Source organism: Macrotis lagotis, chromosome X (assembly GCF_037893015.1).
Source record: "Macrotis lagotis isolate mMagLag1 chromosome X, bilby.v1.9.chrom.fasta, whole genome shotgun sequence".
NCBI classification, from domain to species: domain Eukaryota; kingdom Metazoa; phylum Chordata; class Mammalia; order Peramelemorphia; family Peramelidae; genus Macrotis; species Macrotis lagotis.
Window position 1 is genome coordinate 244,804,942 of NC_133666.1, and position 23,814 is coordinate 244,828,755.

General features: G+C 38.4%; 1 protein-coding gene across 3 annotated transcripts in view; it reads right to left on the bottom strand.

Annotated features, from left to right (window-relative positions):
- Nucleotides 1–23,814, bottom strand: part of ANKRD31 (ankyrin repeat domain 31) — a 201,089-nt gene that overhangs the window by 19,110 nt on the left and 158,165 nt on the right. For all 3 annotated transcript variants that reach the window (XM_074200453.1, XM_074200455.1, XM_074200452.1), the window contains 2 exons: nucleotides 19,024–19,164; nucleotides 2,173–2,275 (listed from right to left, as the gene is read on the bottom strand). In XM_074200453.1, coding sequence (XP_074056554.1) covers nucleotides 2,173–2,275; nucleotides 19,024–19,164 — 244 coding nt within the window. The remainder of the gene's footprint in view (nucleotides 1–2,172; nucleotides 2,276–19,023; nucleotides 19,165–23,814) is intronic.

Consider the following 23,814-nt stretch of genomic DNA (forward strand, 5'->3'; position numbering starts at 1 on the left):
AGGCAAAGGGCATTTTTCAGGGAAATAGGGCATGATTGAAGAGGGGAAGAGACTGAAAGCGAGATCACCAATTAGTAGCTTATTGCTGGAAGCACAGAGAGAGGTGATAAAATCTGGAACTGGCATGGGTATTTCAAAGTATATTGCATGTAGTTCACTTCATCCTCATAACTTCATAAAGTGAGATAATTTTAGTGTATAACTAACTGACAGCAGTGTATGACTTTGTCCAGTTATTTTCAACAACATGTGAGAAGGAATATGGTAGGATTAACTCAAGGCTGGGGTTGGGCAAGACACAAGTAGTGACATGAAGAGGTCTTTCCTCAAACACCCATAAGTACTTTTCTTCTGAGATTACTTTTCATTTATTCTGTCTATATTATATATCTTGTTTGCATATTATTATTTATATTTTCCATTATAATGTAAACTATTTGAGGTCAGGAACATATTTTAGTCTTTTTTGTATTTAAAGCACTAAGCACAGTTCCTAGCACAAAATAAGCCTTATACATTTTTTGACTTATTGACAAAGGAAAAAAATTCAGGAGTAAAGGATAAAGTATAGATGAACTGGTCAACTATAGAGTTAAAACTATGAATGTAGGAAAGTGAGATAAGAGTAGGGATAATAGACTGTAGATGAATAATAAACTTAGTTGAAAAATGGTAAGTGAAGTTGTGAAAAGATAAGAGGTTATCAGGTAAGTCAAAGTTCAAGATAATATAGATTATAAGTGGTAGAAAGCACTAAGGTATGACCATCTTCATGGGTAACTGAAATGGAATAAAAATATAGATCATGGGAGTTGAAGACCCTGGAAGTCAGGATCTTTAAAAGGACATCAACATGTGTAATGAAGTATACAAATATATAGGGAGGAATTGAAGTCAAGAGGGATGCTATGAACTATGCATCAAATTCTTTGGAAAAAGGGAGAATGACCTGGGAGCTGGTAAATGACTGTGGCAAGCAACTCCAAACATCAGGAAGTTAAAGGTACAGGAATTGGGTTACCTCAGTAAACAAGAGTTATTCAGTTCTTATGGTTTTAACAGACCTAGCATTCAACTTCACCTCTGTAGTCCATTCCCACAATGCATGGGAATGAAGCCTATCCAAAAGATACTCTGCCACATAAAACCAACATTCAACTCCAGAAGCACAAGACTGTACAGTATTCATGGCTCCTCCTAGATTGATGTGAGTCTCTTTGGGCACAAGCCTTCTACTGTATCTGACCACGGAGACCTGAAATCTTTTACAATTCTGAGATCCGATGGATCTCTGAGGGTTCGACAGAGCCCACATTCAGTTCCAAGTATAGATCCTAAACCTCAAATTGTAGAGTATGAAGCATACCTCAAAGGCACCCTGTATGTAGTGAAAGCTCTTAGAATCATTTTTTTCTTTAAAATAGTTTGGCAATCACAATTTAATATAATTAGTTTCTTATGTAATTCTATGTGTTGTATTTTATGCATTTTGTTAGAAATATTACTCTGGTGCTGGAAGAAGTAAAGATTGTTTCAAAGAAGATTTGCATGAACTCATGCAGAGCAAATTAATTTATACCATAACAACAGTATCATAAAAAGACATACAGACTTAAGAACCCTGATCAACCCAATATGATGATCCAATAATAATGAAGACTATTATCTACTTCATGACAGATTATGAACTCAAAATGAAGAACGTCAAAATTATTTTTGGACGTGGTTGATGTAAGAAATTTTTTTGCTTGTCTATACTTATTTGTCACAAGATTTCCCCCCCCACCACCCTCCCTATTTTGGAGGTGGAAGAAAGTGGGAGGAAGAAAAAAATTTTGATAATTCAAAAAAATTTAATTCAAATTATTCTGTGATGGGATGCACAGGTCACCAAACTGCCCATAGGGTCAATGACACACAAAAAAAGAATCTTTGACTGAGAACTTTCAGTACAAATTCTCCCAAGGAAAGAAACTATGAGAAATACAAGTTTTTAACAGAAAAAGCTATGCTGATAAGAACTACTAAATATTTCAAAATTGTTTGTCTCTACCATATTGCTATCACTGTGTAAATTGTTCTCTTGGTTCTGCTCACTTCAGTCTACATGAGGACTATGGTAGCATGTCTTGCATATTAAATCTATGTAACTCTTAGTAGGTAAATACATACCTGGAAGACAGGGTTGGTTTTCTTGCAACGCCATATTTGGTTCTGCAGTTACAGGCACTTCTTCAGTAATGTACTTAGAGAGCTCTTTCCCAAGATATGTTACCTGTACATATTTAAGCACAAAATATAAATTCTTCATGCAGCAAAAAGACCTGTCTTCAACAAACTAATCCCTATATAGTATAATCTATGGTTATATAATTATGGTGCCATATTAACAATATGATTTATACAATTATATAATTGTCTTCCCTTTCTTGATTGCTTCTTAACTGTCCTCTACATAGTTTGTTTTGTCATAGTTGTTTGCATTGGTATCCTCCACTAGACTGTGAGCTCAAGGGTAGGGATTGTCTTTTGCCTTTCTTTGTATCCCTAGTACTTAGCAAAGTTCCTAACACATGGTAAGAACTTGATAAATGCTAATTGACTGACTTTGGTTTTTTAAATTATTTTTTAAAAATTATATATTTTTTCAATCAACAAAATCTGCTTTTTATATTATATAGGTGTATACATAAGTATGTATTTGTTTTTGTTTTGGCCAGAAACTCTGAGGGTCTTCCCCTCAGACTGATATTTTTTTTCATTATGCAAGAAGCCATTCTTTGCTTCATTGTTCTTACCTGCCTTAATCATGAAATGAGCATTGCCTCAGTCAAATTGAAACATGTTTAAGACATTAGCTCAAAAAGGTCAAGGTCTCCCACTGCATCCATGGTCATCTCCAGTCATCTTGATTCATATCTGGCCACTGGACCCTGATGGTTCCAGAGGAGAAAGTGAGGCTAGTGACTTAGCACAGCATCCCCCTCACTCACATGCATGTCATAGCATCACCTCCCTGAGGTCATGGTCCTCTTTGAGAGTGAAGGACAAACAACAGCAACAACAAATATGTATGCAGATTTATTTTTTTATTTGTCTCATTTTGTCCTTCCTCACCTCTCTATCATGAAGTAGGTAGCATGTTTCATTTTAAGTCTTGGAATTGTGGTTGGTCGTAACACAAATTAAGAACTACTAAATATTTCAAAATTGTTTGTCTCTACCATATTGCTATCACTGTGTAAATTGTTCTCTTGGTTCTGCTCACTTCACTCTATCAATTTATATAAGTCTTCCCAAGTCTCTCAGACATTATCCTTTTCATCATTTCTAACAATCTAACAATACAATGGAATGGGGTGTTTGTGGAAGACCAGCACCTCCAGTGTGAGGACTTGATGAACCCTTTTCAGGACTGCTCAGCCTCCTTTGGCGCCCAACTGATCACCCAATTCTTGCCTGTGGCTCCAAGAAGCTGTAATATGTGCAGTAGCCACTCCCCAGTACAACGATCTTGGCAGATGGGCTAAAGCAGGTTGAGGGTAACCAATAAAGGTCTCATCCCATTGATTAGGGTGATATTTATCCTAAGCATGTGAAGACTTTCCCTCAGGTATAATGAATAGATGAAACAATGTGTTCCAACAGCCATGAAGCAGATGCTATGAAGCTCTTAGAGTTTGTGCAGATATTAAAGATGCCAATCTCCTCCACTGCATTGTGAGCCACTGTCAGTTGTCTTGATCTTTGACCTGCCAAATGGATGTCTGGGAGAGAGTGAGTTAGATGACTTTGGACAACTGCCTCACTTAAATCCAATTCACCAAACAAGTCATCACATGGATTGTCATAGGTTCTCTTCAAAAACAAAGGACAAACAACACCAATCATAACTTATTTATCCAATCCTCAATTTATGGGCGCATTCTCAGATTTCCATTATTTGCCACTTCAAAAAAAGTTATATTTTGTACATCTTTGGAGATTATATTGTTTAGAATTAATCCCTCCCTTAATCTATTTTTTCTAATTTCCCCTGCATCCTTTTCTTTTTTCCTCCTATTTCCCTGTGGAATAGAATGTGTGTGTGTATGTGTGTGTGTGTGTGTGTGTGTGTGTACGTGCATGCGTGCGCTATTCTTCCTTTAGCTAGTTCAGAGGAGAGTGTGGTTGAGATGTACTTAATAATGGGAGACAATTTTCTCCCTTATCCTCTTTCTCCTTTTTCCCATCCAATGTATTCCTCTTCTATTTGATTCCCATTTTTCTCTTAAGATCATCAAGACATAACAGAACTACTACTTGTTTTATTAGATTGCCTCTATGATCATTGAGGGAACTCATGTATCATTTTCCTATATTAGAATGTAATATAAAAATATAAAAAATTGTATCCTTATTTAGCCATTGATCATTATTCATTCATGTTTACTTTTATGTTTCTCTTAGCTATTCTTTCCAAATTTCAAAATTTCTATTCAGTTCTGGTCTTTTCATTAGAATTTTCTCTAGTTCATTTAAAAGTCCATCCCCCCCCCATAATATTATGCCTCAGTTTTCCAGAAAAGTAATAATAATAATAATAACAAAACAACAATAATAATTGTCCATTTCTGAAGATCATGACATCAGTGAGGTGATGCTATGAAAAGCAATGAATTGGATTTGAGTGAAGGGGTGCTGTGCTAAGTCACCAGCCTCACTTTCTCTTCCAAAACCATTTGGGTTCAGTGATCAGATATGAATCAGGACAACTGGAGATAGCCCTAGTTGTAAGACAATCAGTGTTAAGTGACTTACCCAAGACTACACAAGCTAAATGGAGTTAAGTGTCTGAAGTTGGATTTGAATTCTTGTCCTACTAACTTCAAGGCCAGTGCTCCATCCACTGTGCCACCTAGCTGATCTTCTCTGCTACTTTATGGTGGTTGCTAAATTGTAGGTGGTCCTTGGATTCTTTCCATCAGGCTACTTGCCACATTTTTTTCCTTTGAACCAAAAGTTCTAGTTTTTGGTTGTTCTAATGATGTTCCTTGTAATTTTCATTTTGGACATTTTTTTCAGGAGGTAACTTGTGAATTCTGTGTCTACTCTCTCTTCTGGTTCTAAGACACTTAGACAGTTTTAAGATTTGAAATATAAAGCCTAGACTATTTTTTTTTGTTATGGTTTTCAGATAGTACAACAATTCTTAATTTTTTCCTCTATTTTCTGTTTTCTATAGCAGTTATTTTTGGTATGAGATATTTCATGTTTTTTTTTTAGTCTTTTGATTTTATTTTAATATTTCTTATTGCTTCATGAATTTACTAGCTTCTATTTGGTCCATTCCAATTTTCTAGGAGTTTGTACCTTGGATAATGTTTTGTACATACTGTAACAAACTATTAATTCCCTTTCAAATTCTTTCTGCTAAAACTCTTGTTTCTTTTCCAGTTTTTTCTTCTAGCAATCTCATTTTATTTATAAAACAATTTTAACTCTGTTTTTAAACTAGTACTTAATCCCTTCCAGAATTTCTAGTTGAATTTGTACCCAATCTGTGTTTTCTATGAGGCCTTGCTTGAAGATATTTTGGAGTCATTCTTTTCTAGAGCATTCCTGTGAAAGTAAGTGTCCTTCATTATGGTGATATTCTTTTTACGCTTGCTCATTCTTCTTCTTTGGATTTGATGTTAGGGCTAGGCTCTGCTACACTTCTAGAGGAAAGATCTATCTGGTTTGGTACTGATGCTACTTTCTTGCGATACTGAAGGTTGTAGTATTCCAACATCTCAAGAATAGGTTGAAGACACAGCTCTAAGTTTTCAGTGTTCCCAAAGTGGTAGTCTGATTGCTATTTCCCTTATGCGAGATCTAGGCTTTTATCAGAAAGTTCTGCAAGTTCAGACTCCCCTTTAGTTTGATTATAACTTTTCAAGTTGCTGCTGTCTTCTGCACTTCCTTCTTTCTCAGTATACTGCCCAGGGCCTCCCTAGCAGGGAATACCAACTCCATGAGCAGGTCTGTCTCTTAGTGCACTTCGGATTTGTGACCTAGAATTGGGTAGATAAAACTGCAAGCTTACATCTCTCTGAATCACTGTGCCCCCAAAAGGGTCTGGGAGAGCCCTGGGTGGGCCTGAGACCTCCTTTTGCCATGTTGTACAGCATCCTCCTGGGCTTTTAAGGTTCTCTGAGGTATATTTTGCCCAGTTCATTCTTCAGTATCAGCAAATTTCCCTGTCTCCCTATGATGAACTGGGCTATACAACCCACTCACTGTGTGGCTTTTTCCTGGATTTCTCCATTAGATTTTTGTCTGGTTCACTTTCTAGATCTGTTTAGAAAAGTTCTATGCATAGAAGCTCAGTTACACTGCTTCCTCCTACTCTACCAACTTGGCTTTTTTCCCTGTCTGACTTCAAATGTAAAAATATTATTCATTTGGGTTTGGGTTTTGTGTACTGAGTAAAATATTTGTTCAGATCTGGGGGTGCTATGCTAAGTCACCAGCCTCACTTCTCCACAGTCATCTGGTTTCAGGGACTGGATATGTGGAACTGGTGCTGGATGAGGGGTAATCAAAGTTAAATGACTTGTCCAAGGTCCCACAGCTAGTGTCAAATGAGATTGGATTCAAACTCATATCCTCCTGACTCCAAGGCCAGTGCTCTATCCACTGTGCCATATAGCTACCAGAATCTAGACAGAAGCAAGAATGGTAGATAGGTAGCCACCTGACATGTCCATTCAGGAAGACCCTTCTTTGGCAGGCTCTAGTTCATCTTGGATGTATCCTGAAGCAGAAACAAGACTCTGAGGGGCCTTGGGTCTGTATCCCAGAATATCAATTGAAAGGCACCTGAGAATCATTTAGTACAACCCATATTTTGAACAGTAATTTCTATGACATATCCAACAACTAATTATCTAGCTTTTGCTTAACAACCTCAAGTGAGAGAAACCTCACTAATTCCTAATGCAAGTCATTCCACTTTTGAATAGCATTAATTGTTAGGATGTTTTCCTTCATATCAATTTTGAACCTGCCTCTTTTATGGAATCTTAGGAAGACTGGGTCAGGTCCATTCTGATACTGATGAAAATCATCTAGTCACATACAGATTTCTAGGGCTTTATAGAAACAAAGACAGAAGGACACTGAATAAATTGCACCAGCTGTTTTACAACCAGTAACTAGAAAGTATGTATTTCTGCCCACGATTTAGTTTTTTACTGAAGATGTTAGGCAGGTTCAACAAAGCTGCTCTCTGGTTCATCCCATTATCCTCACTGAAGGGCTGGTTGAGCAGAATCCAGACCCAGCCTGCTTGTATTTACCTCTTTGAGTCTTCATTTTAAGGGCACTGACACACCATTTGGGCTCTCTTTTTAGTGGCCAAAGCTGAGACACAGAGTGCTTTAGTAACCCAAAAGTTCATATGCTCTCTGGAATGCTTAGGTCACTGCAAGGCAAAGATTTATATCCAGGAAGAACCTGGTTTTATGAGTTCTGCACTTCATGGTGTACACCTAAGGAAACCTTTTGTGTAGCAATCCAGAAGTCTAGGATAATGAGGTCTCAGAATGATGCTGAGTTGGCAACAAGATTTAGAGTCAATGCTAGCAACTGTAAGTTTCAGTTTACTTCAATAAACATCTCTTGCATACTACATATAAGACATGCTAGGCACTTAGCATACACAGATAAGCAGATACTCTGTTCTCAAGTTGCTTATAAATCAATGAGGAGAAATAATATATACAAAAATAATTAATTCACAAGGCAGAATATGGTAAATGTAGTGTAGACAATGTTCTTTGAGAAAAGTGAGGGCTTTTTTTTCCTGAATCATCTAGCCACCTGCCTTCTACTTTTTTTTTATTATTAATTTTGGTTTTTGCAAGACAATGGGGCTAAGTGACTTGCCCAGGTCACACAATTAGGTAATTATTAAATGTCTGAGGTTGGATTTGAATTCAGGTCCTCCTGATTCCAGGGCTGGTGCTCTATCTACTGTGCCATCTGGCTGCTCCCTTCCACCATTTTGAACCCCCTTTTCTCTTTTCTGTCTCTGTCCTCTGTCTCTTTCTTATTACCATGGATTTAATTACCATCCCTATGCTGATGACTTTGAGATCTAAATACCAAATTCTAGGTTTTTCTCCTGAACTCCAATGTTTCAATTCCATTTGATTAACTGGCTATTTCACATGGAATGTCACATAGGAATTTCAAAGTCACTGTCTAAAACAGATCCTCCTCATATCTTGCCTAGACTATTGAGTTCCCTGACTCCAGTCTCTCCCCTCCAATTCATCTTCCACATGGCTGCCAATGTGGCATTCCTAAAGCACAGATATGATTATATCACTTCTGTTAAAAAAAAAAAAAAACAAACTCCAGTGGCTCTAGGACAGAATGTCATCTAGTTTAAAAAGCAAATTCTTCTATTTGACATTTTCAATCTTCCACCAGTCTACTTTTCCAGTTCAATTATACAATAGGCAACTTGGGGACATAGTGGCTCGAGAGCTCATGTTAGAATCGGCTAGACCTGAATTCAAATCTAGATTCAGATATTTCCTGAGTGACCTTTGGCAAATCACATCTGTTTGCCTCAGTTTCCTCATCTACAATGGGGGAATAAAACTAACTTCTACCTCCTAGGCTTGTTGTGAAGATCAAGTTAGATAATTGTAAAGTGCCTGGCACAGATTAAATGTTCTATAAATGCTAGCTAGTGTTATTGTTATTATTGTTATTACTCTCCTTTAAGCGCTGTGGAGTCCAACCAGACAAGCATACTCACTTATTCTTTGTATAATCTAGGTTTTAAATTTGAAATAGCTTGTATAAGATCCTCCTAGATGGTTGAGAGAATGACAATGATATTGAGAGCCTTTATAAGGGGAAGAGATAATGCTAGAACTTTGAAGAGGCTCTTTATTCCTGCTATAAGAGGGAGATTTATAAGTTTTCAGTCCAACTTTAAGGAGATAGAGACTCTTGGCAGAATACAGAAAGGAAAGCCAGTGCCTTAACATGTCCCTAATTTCCAGCTTTTGGAAGGTTCTCCTTTTGTGAAATCAAGGCCTCTCCTTCTGGTTGAGCAAGGATGAAGCAAGTCTCTTCTTCCAGGCTCTGCCCCGCCTCCCAGGTAGGCAGAATTGAGTCATCATTCTTCTTTCTGCCAATTAGGAATCATGCAAAATGCTCCAGGCTAGAATCTATGGCTACACAATGCCTTCATCTTCCATCTTTTATATATTTACATAGACCATCCCCAGAGTTAGAATGTACTCCCTTTCTAGCTCCTCTTCCTAAGATAGCTTCCTTCAAAGCTCAGCTTTAGAGCTATCTCCTATATAAGGCTTTTCCTGACCCCCCCCCGCCCAGTTCTTAGTGCCTCCCCAGTTACCTTGTATATATTTTGCCTTTACTTATATAATGCTTTGAGCATGACCATACCACCCACTCCTAAGATGGAGACACCCACACAGTACATATTGGAGATTTGCTTCTGGAAAGACATCCTATATTTTCCTGACATGTGGGTGGAAGGGGCCTCTTTTCCATTGGGTTGCCTAACTGAAATGGGCTAAGTCTTTAAAACTATCAAATTGGAACAGTCTCTTTCCTGCTTTTAGCAGCATACATATAGGAGAAAAGTCCCGTTCAACCACAGCACAGGCACCATGAATGAAGCTTGCTACGTTTTTATCTTTCTCAATCCCACTTGAGGCACTATGGCCCTGAGAAACTGGCTCAGCATTTTGCTCTATTTTTTTGTCCTTTCAGTTTAGATGTGACAGTGATATCCTGACTGGATGTAGACTTGAACCATGGCATCTTTGAATTTAGGATTATAGGCTGAAGGTTGCAGCTAGCCCAGGAAGGAGACCTGAGAATCCAGAATGCTAGAAAATTCAGCCCAAAGGAGTCTTTGGATTTGAAACTAAGTTAAATGGTAAATCTACTGTCCTCCCTTATCCTTCCAGGTTGAGGATGGTATTATGCCCCAGGTATTGGGGGGGTATATTTGTGTGTTTTCACTCTGACTTTGAAACAAATATTCCTTGGTGAAAGCTAATCTCAAGAGGTTATACTCATCTGGTGCTAGAGACTCCTAAAACTGGGGGGGGACACAGTTACAGGGACTAGAGTCAGTAGTGGAGAGAATAGACACCCCCATGTACCCTGGGGTACTGGAGAGTCTTAGGGAGGGGTAAAATGTAACATACCTGATGAGGAAGCAGTGGGAGACCAGAGTAGTCATCTGCCTACACTGTTTTCCCTGATAGTCGCCCTCCTCCAAGAATATACATCCTATCACATTTTTGGTTTTGTATTTTCATCACATAGCACATTGTAGGAAAATCTTGATGAAGGATGCAGTCCCTTGGTTGGACTTTGAGATGGGGGAGACAGGATAGACCAGCAGAAGAAAGGCTTCTACATAGTTCTGTCTGACTATAATATAGAGCAGTTAAACAGGCATAGTATGAGATAAGACTGGAAAGTAGGCTGAATGTCCAGAATAATTACATTTTATTTAATAGTAATAGGGAACCACAGAAACATTTAAAAAATAAGGTGATCAGAGAAAAAGATGATATGATCAATGTCCAAAAGAAGGATTCAAGAATAGTCAAGGATAGTTAGAGGATGTTCTAGGTCAGATCAGACTTGAGTTGCTCCATTGATTGGTTCAGGCTAACAAGATACTTTTAGAACAAAGAACCTTTAATTAAAAAAAGAATATGTATTCAATAATAGGATTGAAAGGAAACCCAGCAAATCCACAGCACTGACTCATTGCTACAAATTTTGGGTATGTCTCCTTGTTCCTACATTAGTTAGTACCCCCCAGCCAGAAGTGTTGACCCTTATGATTGTGGAAAGTTCAGCAAACCTATACACTAAGCTCTTATGCTTCAGGTGACTTAGGGGAGCTGTGTCTGTCCTTCTAGCCTTACTCTTCTGGATCAATTAAATCTCATCTTTTTAGGGCAAAAACTAGCTTGTGTGACAGGGACTTTCCAGTTTTCTAAGGCTATACATGGTAAATTTCTAAGTGTGCAATGGGACCCTACTAGTAGTAGATGTTACTTCTACCCCATAAGACTATTTCTATAGCCTAGAGAAGAAGAGATGAAGGCCTGAAACAGAATGATTTAAGCAAGAGAATTAAAAAGATCGACTTGATCTGAGATCTATTGCCAATGTAGCATAGAATCAATAGGAAGTGGCATGAACTAGATGTGGGGGTGAAGTGGGGTCAGGGAAAAGGAAGAGTCAAGGGTGATCCCAAGGTTGAGATCCTGAGTAACTAGGAGGATGATTTTGTACTCAGAAAGGGAAAAGTAGATTTTGTGGGGAAGTTATTGAATTTGGTTTTAGAAAGGTTTAATTTGGAAAAATATTCAAATAGTGATATCCAGCCTACAGTTATAAATATTGCACTCAAGGAAAAATTGGGGATGGGGCTAAAGATTACAATCACTTTCAGAAAAGTGATCAAATGAAGTCATAAAAACGGATGGATATACAGAGAAAAAGGGACCAACGAAAGAACCCTGGGGCGGGGGCATGGGTAAATATCCATGTGTAAAGAGCAGAGGTATGGGGACACAAAAAATCATGTTTAAAAAGGAAAGGAGGAAAAGGGGCAGCTAGGTTGTACAGTGGATAAGAGCACTGGCCCTGGAGTCAGGAGTACCTGAGTTCAAATCGACCTCAGACTCGTAATAATTACCTAGCTGTGTGGCCCTGGGCAAGCCACTTAACCCCATTGCCTTATGCACAAAAAAAAGTGAGGAAAACTATAACAATGGGTCACACGCATTCTCACGGTAAACCAGGCAAATGAAATTGAATATCTCTTCCTACTAGATATAGAAGATAAAAAAGAAGTGGGACTAAAAAGAAGTGGGACTAAAAAGAAGTGGGTTATCAACAGTATCAAATAATAATGATAGCTAACATTTATAGAGTTGTTTAAGGCTTGAAAAATAGGTTTACATCTTACACCATTTGGTCCTCACAATAACCTGGAAAGTAGGTGCCATTATCAGAATGCCTATTTTACAAATGAGGAAACTGAAATTAGGTGACTTGCCCAGGATCACACAGCTAGTTCACATGTCTGAGGATTTGAACTCATGTATTCCAGGTCCAATTTTCTAACCATTGTACCACCTGGATGCCTTCCCAATCACTGCAAAGAATTCCAGGAGTAGGACCAAAAAAAAGTCATTATGCATTTTCTTCCTCTGGATATATATAGGGTAACTGTTTCAATTGAGTAGCAGCTGTTTCAGCAGAGAAACTAGCTTGTTTCAACCTGGTTGTAGTCAGAAGCAGCTTAAATCAGCATCTATTTACATATGACTCAGTCTCTAAAGCATGCATGAGGCAAACTGGTTCTGACCCCAGTTGAAGCTCAGGCTCATGCATTGGGCCATTCTTATGAACATTATGTTAAGATAAGGCCAGGGGTCCTGGGTGGGGGAGCTTTGGACAGCAGCTGGTGTGCTCTTGCTCTAGTCAGTTTGACTTAACAGTTTCTTTCCTTGTATATGTATACCGTTGTTAGTTGTGATCCATCTTTGTGACTCTATTTGGGGTTCTCTTGGCAGAGATACTGGAGCAGTTTGCCATGTTCTTCTCCAGTTCATATGATAGATGAAGAAAATGAAGCAAACAGGGTTAAGTGACTTGTCCAGGGGCATACAGCTAAGAAGTATCAGAGGCTAGATTTGAACTCAGAGAGGTGACTTCCTGACTCCAGACCTGGTACTCTACTCACTTTATCTGCAAGTGGTCTTCTGTATGGAGACCCTGACCCTCAAGGCTCCTGCTGCTTTCCCATGATCACTCAAATCATAAACTCCAAGGCTGTTTTAGAATCAGGGTAGCCTCTCCAGGAGCTTCTGATTAATATGGGGAAGATTGAGATGGACTCGGAGGACCTGGGGTTCAAATTCTGTCTCTGCCATAATGTGATCCTGGGCAGTCCAGTATCCATTAAGTCATTTCACACATACTGGTCTCCCTGGCTTTAACTAAATCCTCATCTATAAAATGAAGATCAGATTAGATATACTCTAAGGTTTAAAAAAAGAAAGTAGGGGCAGCTAAGTGTGACAGTGGTTAGAGCACCAGCCCTGGAGGCAGTAGGACCTGAGTTCAAATCAAGCCTCAGACACTTAATTACCTGGCTGTATGACCTTGGGCAAGTCACTTAACCCCATTATCTTGCAAAAACAACAACAACAAAAGTAGTAGGGGGCCTTCTATGCCTAGATAATCTCTGAACCCTTCCTTCTTTCCCCAAATATAGATAGTGCTTGGCTAGCAACCACTAAAATGATTCCCAAGAGCAGATGAGAATGATTCATTAATCTTTTTCCAAAGTGATTTGCAAAAATTAAGTCAGGTGCTAGACCACTCCCTAATATATTATTAGCAGTAAAGATTTCATTATCCCTTATGTGCTAATGCACATTAAAAAGGAAATTTCAAATATAGCTTTTATCTATAGAACCTTTAAATTTTAAATAAAGAGATAGCCAAACAGTTGTTTCCCTGATATAAACCTCTTCTGCTCATTAGAAACAAAATTTAGAGTGAGCTAGTTAAATGCTCACTTTTGATTTACTCATTCTTTTTTTTGAACAAGTTGTCGAACCTATGGAAAATAAATTACTATCAGCTGCCTCAAAGCAAATATGGGAAACTTTGAACATAGGAATCAAGTGTAAGTCATGTCTACTTTAAACTACAGAAAGTCTTAAGTTTTCCTTATTTAGGAATAGAGAAGGGAGGCAAGGGATCAATGTTTGCTTTTATTTACATCTCATACATTTCAAAACACATGTTCAAATAGAATTTATAGATTTTCTTTTAAATATTCATTTAGAAATAAAAAGTTTCTTTATCTACTTACTTTTTTTGCTAAGACTGAAAATACTTCCAAAGAGAGTATTTGCAAAAAGCACTTAGAAGTAAAAGGATGTAAATGAATAAACATTTTTGCTTATCATAGGCTAGACTAAGACAGTGTGAAGCTTGTCTCATTGTTGAACAACTGAATGAATGGCACTCTCTAATATCTGCATTTTTATCAATGGTGTTGACGCAGGGAGTTATGGACATAGTGATGCTGTGATTAGAAATAACTTTTGCAATTTTTTACACTGTTAAATTCTGTCTGAAAGGCAGAAAGATAAAAGAAATATTAGTCTAGTTAGAAAAATGTTATTTGCTCCTGTGATGTAAATTGACTCCTGTTGTTCCATTGTTAAATGTGAATTGTCAAGATGGGAATGGCCTTAGTTCCATCCTCTCCCTCCAGCTTCTGGCCATAGATGGTTCAAGCTTTACTGGTGTGACAGACTTCCAGGTCATTCACCTTGGGATGGGAAAGACAAGTACATAGCCTGCCTACTGGAGAATACCTGGATCTTTTTGTAGTAGCAAAGACTTGGAAATTGAGGGGATGCCCATCAATTGGGGAATAGCTAAACAAGTTATGGTACATTAATACTATGGAATACTATAGCTCTATAAGAAAATATAGAGTTGTACTCTAGAGAAGAATGGAATGACTTATAGGATCCAATGCCAAGTGAAGGAGACAGAATCAAGAGAACAATGTACATAACAACAACATTATGAGATGAGCAACCTTGATGGAAGCAGCTCCAGAGAGCTAGGACAAACTATATTTGATTGGTTATGGACTATATTATCCCCATCCAGAGAAGAAAAACAAAACAAAACACACACAAAAAAACAACCCTTCTGAATCTGATGAACACTTTATAAAAATTATCTCATCTGCATCTTTTTCTCTTAATCCTAATTCCTTATGCCAAAATTATTCATTTGTAAACATGTTTAACTATATATATATATATATATGTATATATATATACACATATATATATGTATATATATATAAATGCTAACTTGATGGGAAGGGAGGGAGGAGGAAAATTTTTGTAACTTGGAAATATGCCATGTGCATATGGATAAAAATAAAATTCTTTTAAAAAAGAGAATACCTGGAGTCAGGTGCTAGACCACTCCCTAAGCACCATCCTTGTCCAAACCATTGTAGAAGTGCATTTAAGTAGTTGGGAAGAGAATCACCCTTCTTTTTTCTCTTCTTATTCACTCTACCTTGGCCTTATAAGGATGGCTATCAGTCTCCTTTCTTTTTTAAGTTAGGCCGTGTGCTCTCGGCCTAGGTCAACTGCAGAACCATGGACCTCTATGCCATGTGGCCAGACTAAATCAGCACTTATGACTAGCTATCATTTCCCTCTTAGGCAAATCTCCTGCCTATTTTCTTTTTCACTTTCTTCTCTCTCTCACTCAAACTTCACCTAATTTTTTCATTATTTTACCCTCAAGCAGTTTTAACTGCTTGCTGTTTCTCCAGAAGGAGAAAAGATTTTGATCTGTCAATTTTGCAGGTTGTATAATAAATCCTGAGCAGTTTTAAAATCCCAGGGCCGTAAATAAACTTTCACCTTTCAAGGCCTCTCGATCTTAAATTGGTGACACCAAGCCGAAGCAACAGAGTTGCTGTTATTGTTTGTCATTTTAGTCAGACTTTTTAGACTTCATTTCAGGTTTTCTTGACAGATCCTGGAGTAGTTTGCCATTTCCTTTTCTGGCTCACTTTACATATGGTGAAACCCTGAGGCAAACAGGATTAAGTGACTTGCCCAGGGTAATACAGCTAGGAAGCATCTGAGACCACATGTGAATTCAGGTCTTCCTGACTCTGGGCCCTGCATTCTCCATCGTGCCACCTAGATGACCACATTAAAGGTGTCCCCATCCTTTTATTCACCAGTTTGACCACTTCAGAGACATTCTCGACTTTTTACTTTCCCTAACACCAATCTATTGCCAATTCTCATTGCTTCTAACTCTACACCAGCTCTTCCATCTTTTCCCTGCTCTCCATCCTTCCCCCACCTCTTTTCTGCTCCTTTACTGCACCAGCCTCCTAATCTGTTTCTCTGCCTCCATGCTGCCCCTCTTCCCATCCATGTTCCACATAGCTACCAAGCCAAAATTCCAAAAAATGGGGTTAAGTGGCTTGCCCAAGGCCACACAGCTAGGTAATTATTAAGTGTCTGAGGCCAGATTTGAACTCAGGTACTCCCGACTCCAGGGCCGGTGCTCTATCCACTGCGCCACCTAGCCACCCTCCTACATATGAATCTTAAGTGGTTCCCTATAGCTTCTAAAATAAACGTAACTCTTGCCTTCAACAAGCTCTTCACAATATGGCTCTAGCCTTTCTGATTTGAAACTCCCCTTCACATGCTTGGTTTTGGATTTTTTTGTTTGTTCTTGCAAGGCAGTGGTGTTAAGTGACTTGCCCAAGGTCACACTGCTAGGCAATTATTGAGTGTCTGAGGTTGATTTGAACCAGGTCCTCCTGACTCTAGAGTCAATGGTCTATCCACTGCACCACCCAGCTTTATGTAACATGCTTTACATAAGAGCCAGTGTGGTTATTCCCCATACGTGACTCTCTATTTCCCTTCTGCACAAGCTCCATGGCCTCATTACTTCTATCTCTTGGAACACCTTGTTCCATTCAAGGCTCAGCTCAATTGTCAAAGGCCTTTCCCAATTCCCCTATTAGTTGTTTTTCTCTCTTTTCCCCCAATATATGCATTTGTATTTGTATATGTTTTATATTTAAGATCCCAGGAGGAAGGGTGGAAATATTTTTGTTTTTTGTATTTCTATCTCCTAACACAGTGCTGAATTGAATCTCCCTCTACTTTCAGTTGTTCTTCCCCCACGTTCTCTCTTGATACTGTTTCTTCCCTGATAAGAGAAAATGTACCGGGTAACCTGTTATTGATGCTGAATGATTTTTCCTTAGTCCTCATCCTACCTGACCACTCTGCAGTTTTTTATTTTTGGTTTTTTGTTTTTTTTTGCAAGGCAAACGGAGTTAAGTGGCTTGCCCAAGGCCACACAGCTAGGTAATTAAGTGTCTGAGACCAGATTTGAACCCAGGTACTCCTGACTCCAGGGGCGGTGCTTTATCCACTATGCCACCTAGCTGCCCCCCACTCTGCAGTTTTTAACAGGGTTTCACATCCTTCTTTTGGATATTCACTCCTCCTTTGCCTTTCATGATCCTGCTACTACCTGGTTCTCCTTTTACCTGTCTGATCATTCCTCTCAGGCTTTTTTTTTTTTTTTTTGCCAGATTGTCATCCATTTCCCATCCATGAAGTATGGGCTTTCCCTAAGGTTACACCCTAAGGTTCCACTCCTTTTTCTAGTCTATCTCCTTTGATAATCTCATCAGCTCCCAAGGATTCAATTATCATAACAGAGGAAAAATTGATTCCCAAGTCTATATATCTGGTCTTAACATTCTTAGCAGTGCTAGTTCTTAAACATCAATTGTCTTCTGGATATCTCCATCTGGATGTCCCTTTGCCAGGTATACATCAAACTGAACCCATTATTTTCACCCCACTCCATTCACTCCCCTTAACTTCTCCATTCAGTTTATTTCATCAGTACTTTGCATGTCATCTTCAGTGTGAGTACTTCCTCTCCTCAGTGCTTAAAAGGGTCACTATTTTCTTTATTAAAGATCTTATTTTGAGTTTTACAATTTTTCCCACAATCTTATTTCCTCCCCACCCCCACAGAAGGCAATTTGTCAGTCTTTACATTGTTTCCATGTTGTACATTGATCCAAGTTGAGTGTGATGAGAGAGAGAGAAATCATATCCTTAAGGAAGAAAAAAGTATAAGAGATAATAAGATATCTGTTCCCCGCCCCCCCCAAATTAAAGGGAATAGTCCTTGGACTTTGTTCAAACTCCATGGTTCTTTATCTGGATACAGATAGTATTCTCCATTGCAGACAGCCCCAAATTGTGCCTGATTGTTGCACTGATGGAATGAGAAAGTCCACCAAGGTTGATCATAGCCCCCATGTTGCTCTTAGGGTGCACAGTGTTTTCCTGGTTCTGCTCATCTTGCTCAGTATCAGTTCAGACAAATCCCTCCAGGCTTCCCTGAATTCCCATCCATCCTGGTTTCTAATAGAACATTAGCATTCCATGAGATACATATACCACAGTTTGCTAAGCCATTCCCTAATTGAAGGACATTTACTTGATTTCCAATTCTTTGCCACCACAAACAGGGCTGCTATGAATATTTTTGTACAAGTGATGTTTTTAACCTTTTTCATCATCTCTTCAGGGTATAGTAGGGTCACTATTTTCTTCCTCTCTTCTGAAATTTCTTTTCTCCATGCCCTTCCAGAAGTCCAGCATAAAAGATATAACAATATGTGAGAGACCTCCCTCTGAATCTTTATTTTTGTAATAGTTGAAGACAACAATATTGCACAAACAGCTCATTTTCTATACTGGTATGTCCTCAATGACTTCTTTGTACAGAGATCATCCATGGAAATCTAATGGGGGCGGCTAGGTGGCGTAGTGGATAGAGCACCAGCCCTGGAGTCAGGAGTACCTGGGTTCAAATCCGGCCTCAAACACTTAATAATTACCTAGCTGTGTGGCCTTGGGCAAGCCACTTAACCCCATTTGTCTTGCAAAAACCTTAAAAAAAAAAAAAAATCTAATGAAGCCCATTTAGACCCACTGACAATCCACTGTCCTTTAGGTTATGGGCAATTCTGATTCTCCTGAGATCTAAAATCATGCTATTCTATGTTTTTTTTAAGTATATTTGGAGATCAGGAAATAGTTTCAGATCACTAACAGTGATTGCAATTTCTGAAATGTAACTTTTCATTTGGATCAAGCTCTTTGCCCCCATCTGTAATGCCTATTTAAGATATATGACAGAATAATTCAGTGTTACCCATTCACACTTCCAGATACATTGGCATCTCCACTCTACTTTTTTGGGAGAAACCTGTTTTAAAGAAAAATCCTACCTTCATTAAGAGCACTTTTTTTCTTATGAATATCAAGTGAAAAATAAGATTATCCAAGGACCTACCTTATTCCACACATACTTCCAAGTTACATAAATGTTACTTCCTAAAAGTGCCTTGATCCAAGTGACTGGGTTTTGATAAATCTCACCATTTTTTGCCTTGATTTTACCATTTGTTAAGATACTGGCTTTGTAGGTAACATCCTAAAATGAAAATTTTGAAAAAGAGAAGAGATTAAGATGATTTCCTTTAAACATAAGCAACATCAGGAAAATCTCAACAAAATTCAAGCTATTATACATAATTTAAGCTAAAGTTTGAATTACTAAAGCTAAATCTGATGAGACTCAAAAAAATCTATAAATTTCATTATCACCCCTCTCATCTTATCAGTAAGTTGATTTTAAGACAATTCAATCATTTTCAGTTATATCTAACTGACCCCATTTGGGGTATTCTTGGCAAAGAGACTAGAGTGGTTTGCCATTTTTCAGCTTACATTATGAATGGAATAAGTTGAGGCAAATAGGGTGAATGGTTTGCCCAGGGTCATACAGCTAGTAAGTGTCTGAGGCCACATTTGAACTCGGGGAAAATTAATCTTGTTTCCAAGTCCAGTGCTCTCCCCTCTGCACTATCTAGTTGCTCTTGTCATTTAGTATTAAGTTCCTATTAACTTAGAGTTAGTTCCTAATATCCCCAGGAGTCTTCTTAATCACATCCCTTTTCCCTCAAACCTAGTTTTCACTCAGGTCTAACCTGAAAATTAAACTTCACAAATCTCTTAGAATTAATATTGTTGATGTTTCTCCAGTTACAATTGTGAGCTCCTTGAGATCAGGGACTGTTTTGTGCTTTTCTTTGTACCCCCAGTGCTTAGCACAGTGCCCTCTACTTACCTAGTAGGTGCTTAATAATATTGACTTGAGCAACAGATAGAAAACCACCTAGACAAACAAGTCACTTCAGGTTCAAGGAGAATTATCAAAACTTAAATGTATTAATGCACAAAGGCAGAGTACATGGAAAACAAAACAACTTCAAAAATATTCTTTGTGTGTATATATATGTATTCTTGATTTCAAAGGTAACTGGAACTTACAAGGGAGGAAACTCTCTATTTGGGGTACCTATTCTATTACGTCATTGAATCATAATCTAAAACTGGAAATGAAATCAAAGGCCATCCATCTAGTCAAACCTCCTAGATGAAGAAACTGAGGGTCACTCAGATTAAAGTTCCTTGCCTACAAGTGGGATTTGAATACTAGTTCTTTGACACCAGAATTGTTTTTTTTCCACTGAACCATATGTCCCCAGTTGTCTGGGGCACTGAGAAGTCAAGTGACTAGCCTAAGGTCACACAGCAAACATGTATCAGAAGAAGGACCTGAGGCTTGGTATTTTTGATTCTAAAGCCCTCAATCTACTATACCTCTACAGTCTCTTTCAAAAATTATTTTTTTCTAAATTACTATTCATATCAAGTACAGAAATGTAAAATTTAAAAAGAATATACTGCTTTCTAACTTCTAGAGCAGTTAACAGAATGTGACAAGGCAATGGTACTACAGGGAAATGTGACAAGGGGAGAGAGAATCTTGACATTCAAAGTAAGAAGTCTTTCTAAAAATGATGTTCTCTAGACCTTTCTGGTGGACAAGTTGCCAGATAGCACTGCTCTAGTTGTGCTATCAATAACCTTCAGAATAGAAGTATTTTCTCATAATGACCTCCCTCATGCTGACTAAGATGCTCTTCAGAAGAGGTTGAGGTTGCTTGGAATCATGGCAGTATCTGAAGCCATGAGTGAAGGAATGATACAGTGAAAAGCTCAATGGATTTGGAGTCAGAGGAAATGGGCTCAAAACCTGCCATAGCTGCTTTTCTTAGAACCAAATCTCTTCATGTGTAAAGAAAATGAGTTGGATTAGGTAACTCTAAGATCCCTTCTGGCTCTAAATATGTGATTTTATGATTCTTTACAGGATAAAGAAACCATAGAGATATACTGGCAAAGATTTTTGATCAGAATAAAGGAAAAATGCTAGAATGAGCAAACAAAATCACTGACAGGATATAGTTTGTATAACTGAAAGGATTACACAGAAGCAACATTAAGCAGAAACCAAGATTAGTAGCCATGTTTTTTGAACTAGACCATTACTGGGACTGCAGGAAGATGTGGTGTTCAAATTCTGGGGAAACCAGACAAAACCATGAGTACCCAAAAGTCAGGGAGTGCAGTCAGACATGAGATCCAGACTTTAGGAATCAAGGGCAAGTTGCTACGTGAGATAATTTCTATTTTTTTATACTTGTCATCCATACTTGGTAACCTACTATACATGTGAATTTTTAGGTTGGCTGTGTGACACTGAGCCTAACTTTTCTGCCCAAACCTTTAATAAGCCTGGAATGAACAGGATTTTGCCAAAGTGTCAGGTGAGGAAGTCTTCTCTGTGACCCCCCCCCCCCAGTTACCATGGGGTGTGACTAGGCTTAGGTCAGTATCTCCCAGGCCCCCATTTCATCTCTCCCTTTAGACCCTATATGAGTAAGGCCCAGAAACTCCAGGGGACAGGTTGTCCTTTCAGTCAGATTATCTTCTGAGCCTCCTCAGTTCCCCCTTTCCAACTCTCTCCTGGTTTGCCTCCTACTTCTCTGACCAATATTTTTCTGTCTCCATTGCTGAATCTTCTTCCAGATCATGCCTGTAATCATAGGTGTCCCCTGGGGTTCTGTCCTGGGTCCTCTTCTCACTCTATCACTTCACTTATTGATCTCATCAGTTTCCATGGATTTAACTACCATCACTATGCTGATGATTCTCAAATCATCTGGGGATTTTACTCCAGACTTTCTGCTGCATCTCCAATCTTGAATCTCCAACTTCCTTTTAGACTTTTCAAAACGAATGTCCAGCAGACATCTTAAATTCAAAATGTCCCAAATAGAACTCATTATCTTTTCTCTAAATTCCTTTCCCTTCCAATCTTCTCTGGTAGTATAGAGGATAACACCATTCTCCCAATTCCTCAGGCTCATAACTTAGGAGTCGGAGCCATCCTGAGTTCTTCACTACATCTCACCTCCCTTTTCAATCTTTTCCCAAGGGCTTCATCTTTGCATCATGTCTGGAATACTATCTTTTCTCTCCTCTGATGCTGCCACCACCCTTGTGCAGGCCCTCATCACCTCATGCTTGAACTGTTGCAAAAGCCTATTGATGGACCTGCCTGCCTCAAATCTCTCCCCCTCCAATGCATCCTCCATCCAGCCAATAAAGTGATTTTTCTAAAGTAAAGGTCAACTATATGATTCCCATACTCAATAAACTCCAATAGCTATCACTTTCAGAATCAAATAAAGTTGTCTCCTTGGCATTCAAAGCTCTTCAAAAACCTAACCTTACCACCATTTTTCTAGTCTTCTTATATCGTATATCCCCCCTCTGAACTTTTATCTAGCGAAAATAGCCTGTTACCCTAATAAGACCTTCCACGTATTTTTTTTTTCTGGCTCTCCCTTATGCTTGAAACAATCTCCCCACCTCTGGTCAGCCTATTGATCTTGGTTTCCTTTAAATACCAACTAAAATCCCATCTTTTACTGGAGATATTCCCAATCCCTTTCAATTAAAGTGTCTTCCCTTTGAAAGTTATTGCCCATTTGTATATATTTGTTTGTATATTGTCTCTTCCATTAGATTGTTAGCCTCTTGAGGGCAGGGACTATATTTTGCCTCTTTATGTAGTCTCAGCTGGTACATATTTGGTGCTTAATAGATGTCTATGGATTGGATATCCTCCATGCCTGGACTTCTTTCTTCTTCACCTTTTAGTTTCCTTTAAGTTCCAACAAAAATCTAACCTCCAGGAAGTCTTTCCCAATCCTTCTTTAACCTAGTGCCTTTCCTCTTTTAATTATATCTCATTTGTCATATATAGCTTGTTCCTTGATGTCTGTTTGTCTCCTCCATTAGTCTATGAGGACCTTGAGGATAGGGGCTGTCTTCTACCTTTTTTTTGCATCCTCTGTGCTCAGTGCATGGCCTGAGACACAGTAGGCACTTAATAAATGTTTACTGCCTGAATGATCGCCCTAGGTACTTCCTACTCCTCTTCCAAATGTTTTTACCTCAGTAAATGAATCCTATATACTTGTTCTATTGTCCATTAACACTAAATGTTATGCAAGTGGAAAGAATACATACTCTGGAAACAAAGGATCCGGGTTCAAATCTTGACTCTGATGTTTATCTACTTTTTTGCACCTGAGCAAGTTGGTTAAACTCCCTGAGCCTCAGTTTTCTCATTTGTGAAAAGAAGCAGTCAGATCAGAGACACTCTGAAGTACTTTCCAGCTCTAGATCCCACCCTTACAGAACCCCATGGTTCTAAATCCTTTTCAAATAGAGAGGCCCCATCATTAATCACCATGGAGAGCTACATGGTTCATCCAGTCCAATCTCTTCATTTTGCAAATGCAGAAACTAATGTTATGATAATTCAAGCTCTTTAAGAGCCCTTAATTTTTTTTAAAAACTCTTGGAATTTTTATGTTTTTCTTCACACCACATACAAAAAAAATCTGGCACATAAATATGGGAAACATTAACCTTAGTGAATCCCATTTCTATGGCAGCATTTCTACAACAAATTGAATTCAAAGGAAAGCTCTCAAAATTTGATTGTTGGAAGAGAGTAGATCCTTTGGTCATATGTCTAGCAGAAACTTTCTTCCCTTAACCTGGTTTTGATTTAATATGTATGCAAAATATTGTATTCACAGATACTTCCAATACCCAAGCTGTTATTTGAATTTAAAGAAGATATCTAAGAAGATGCATT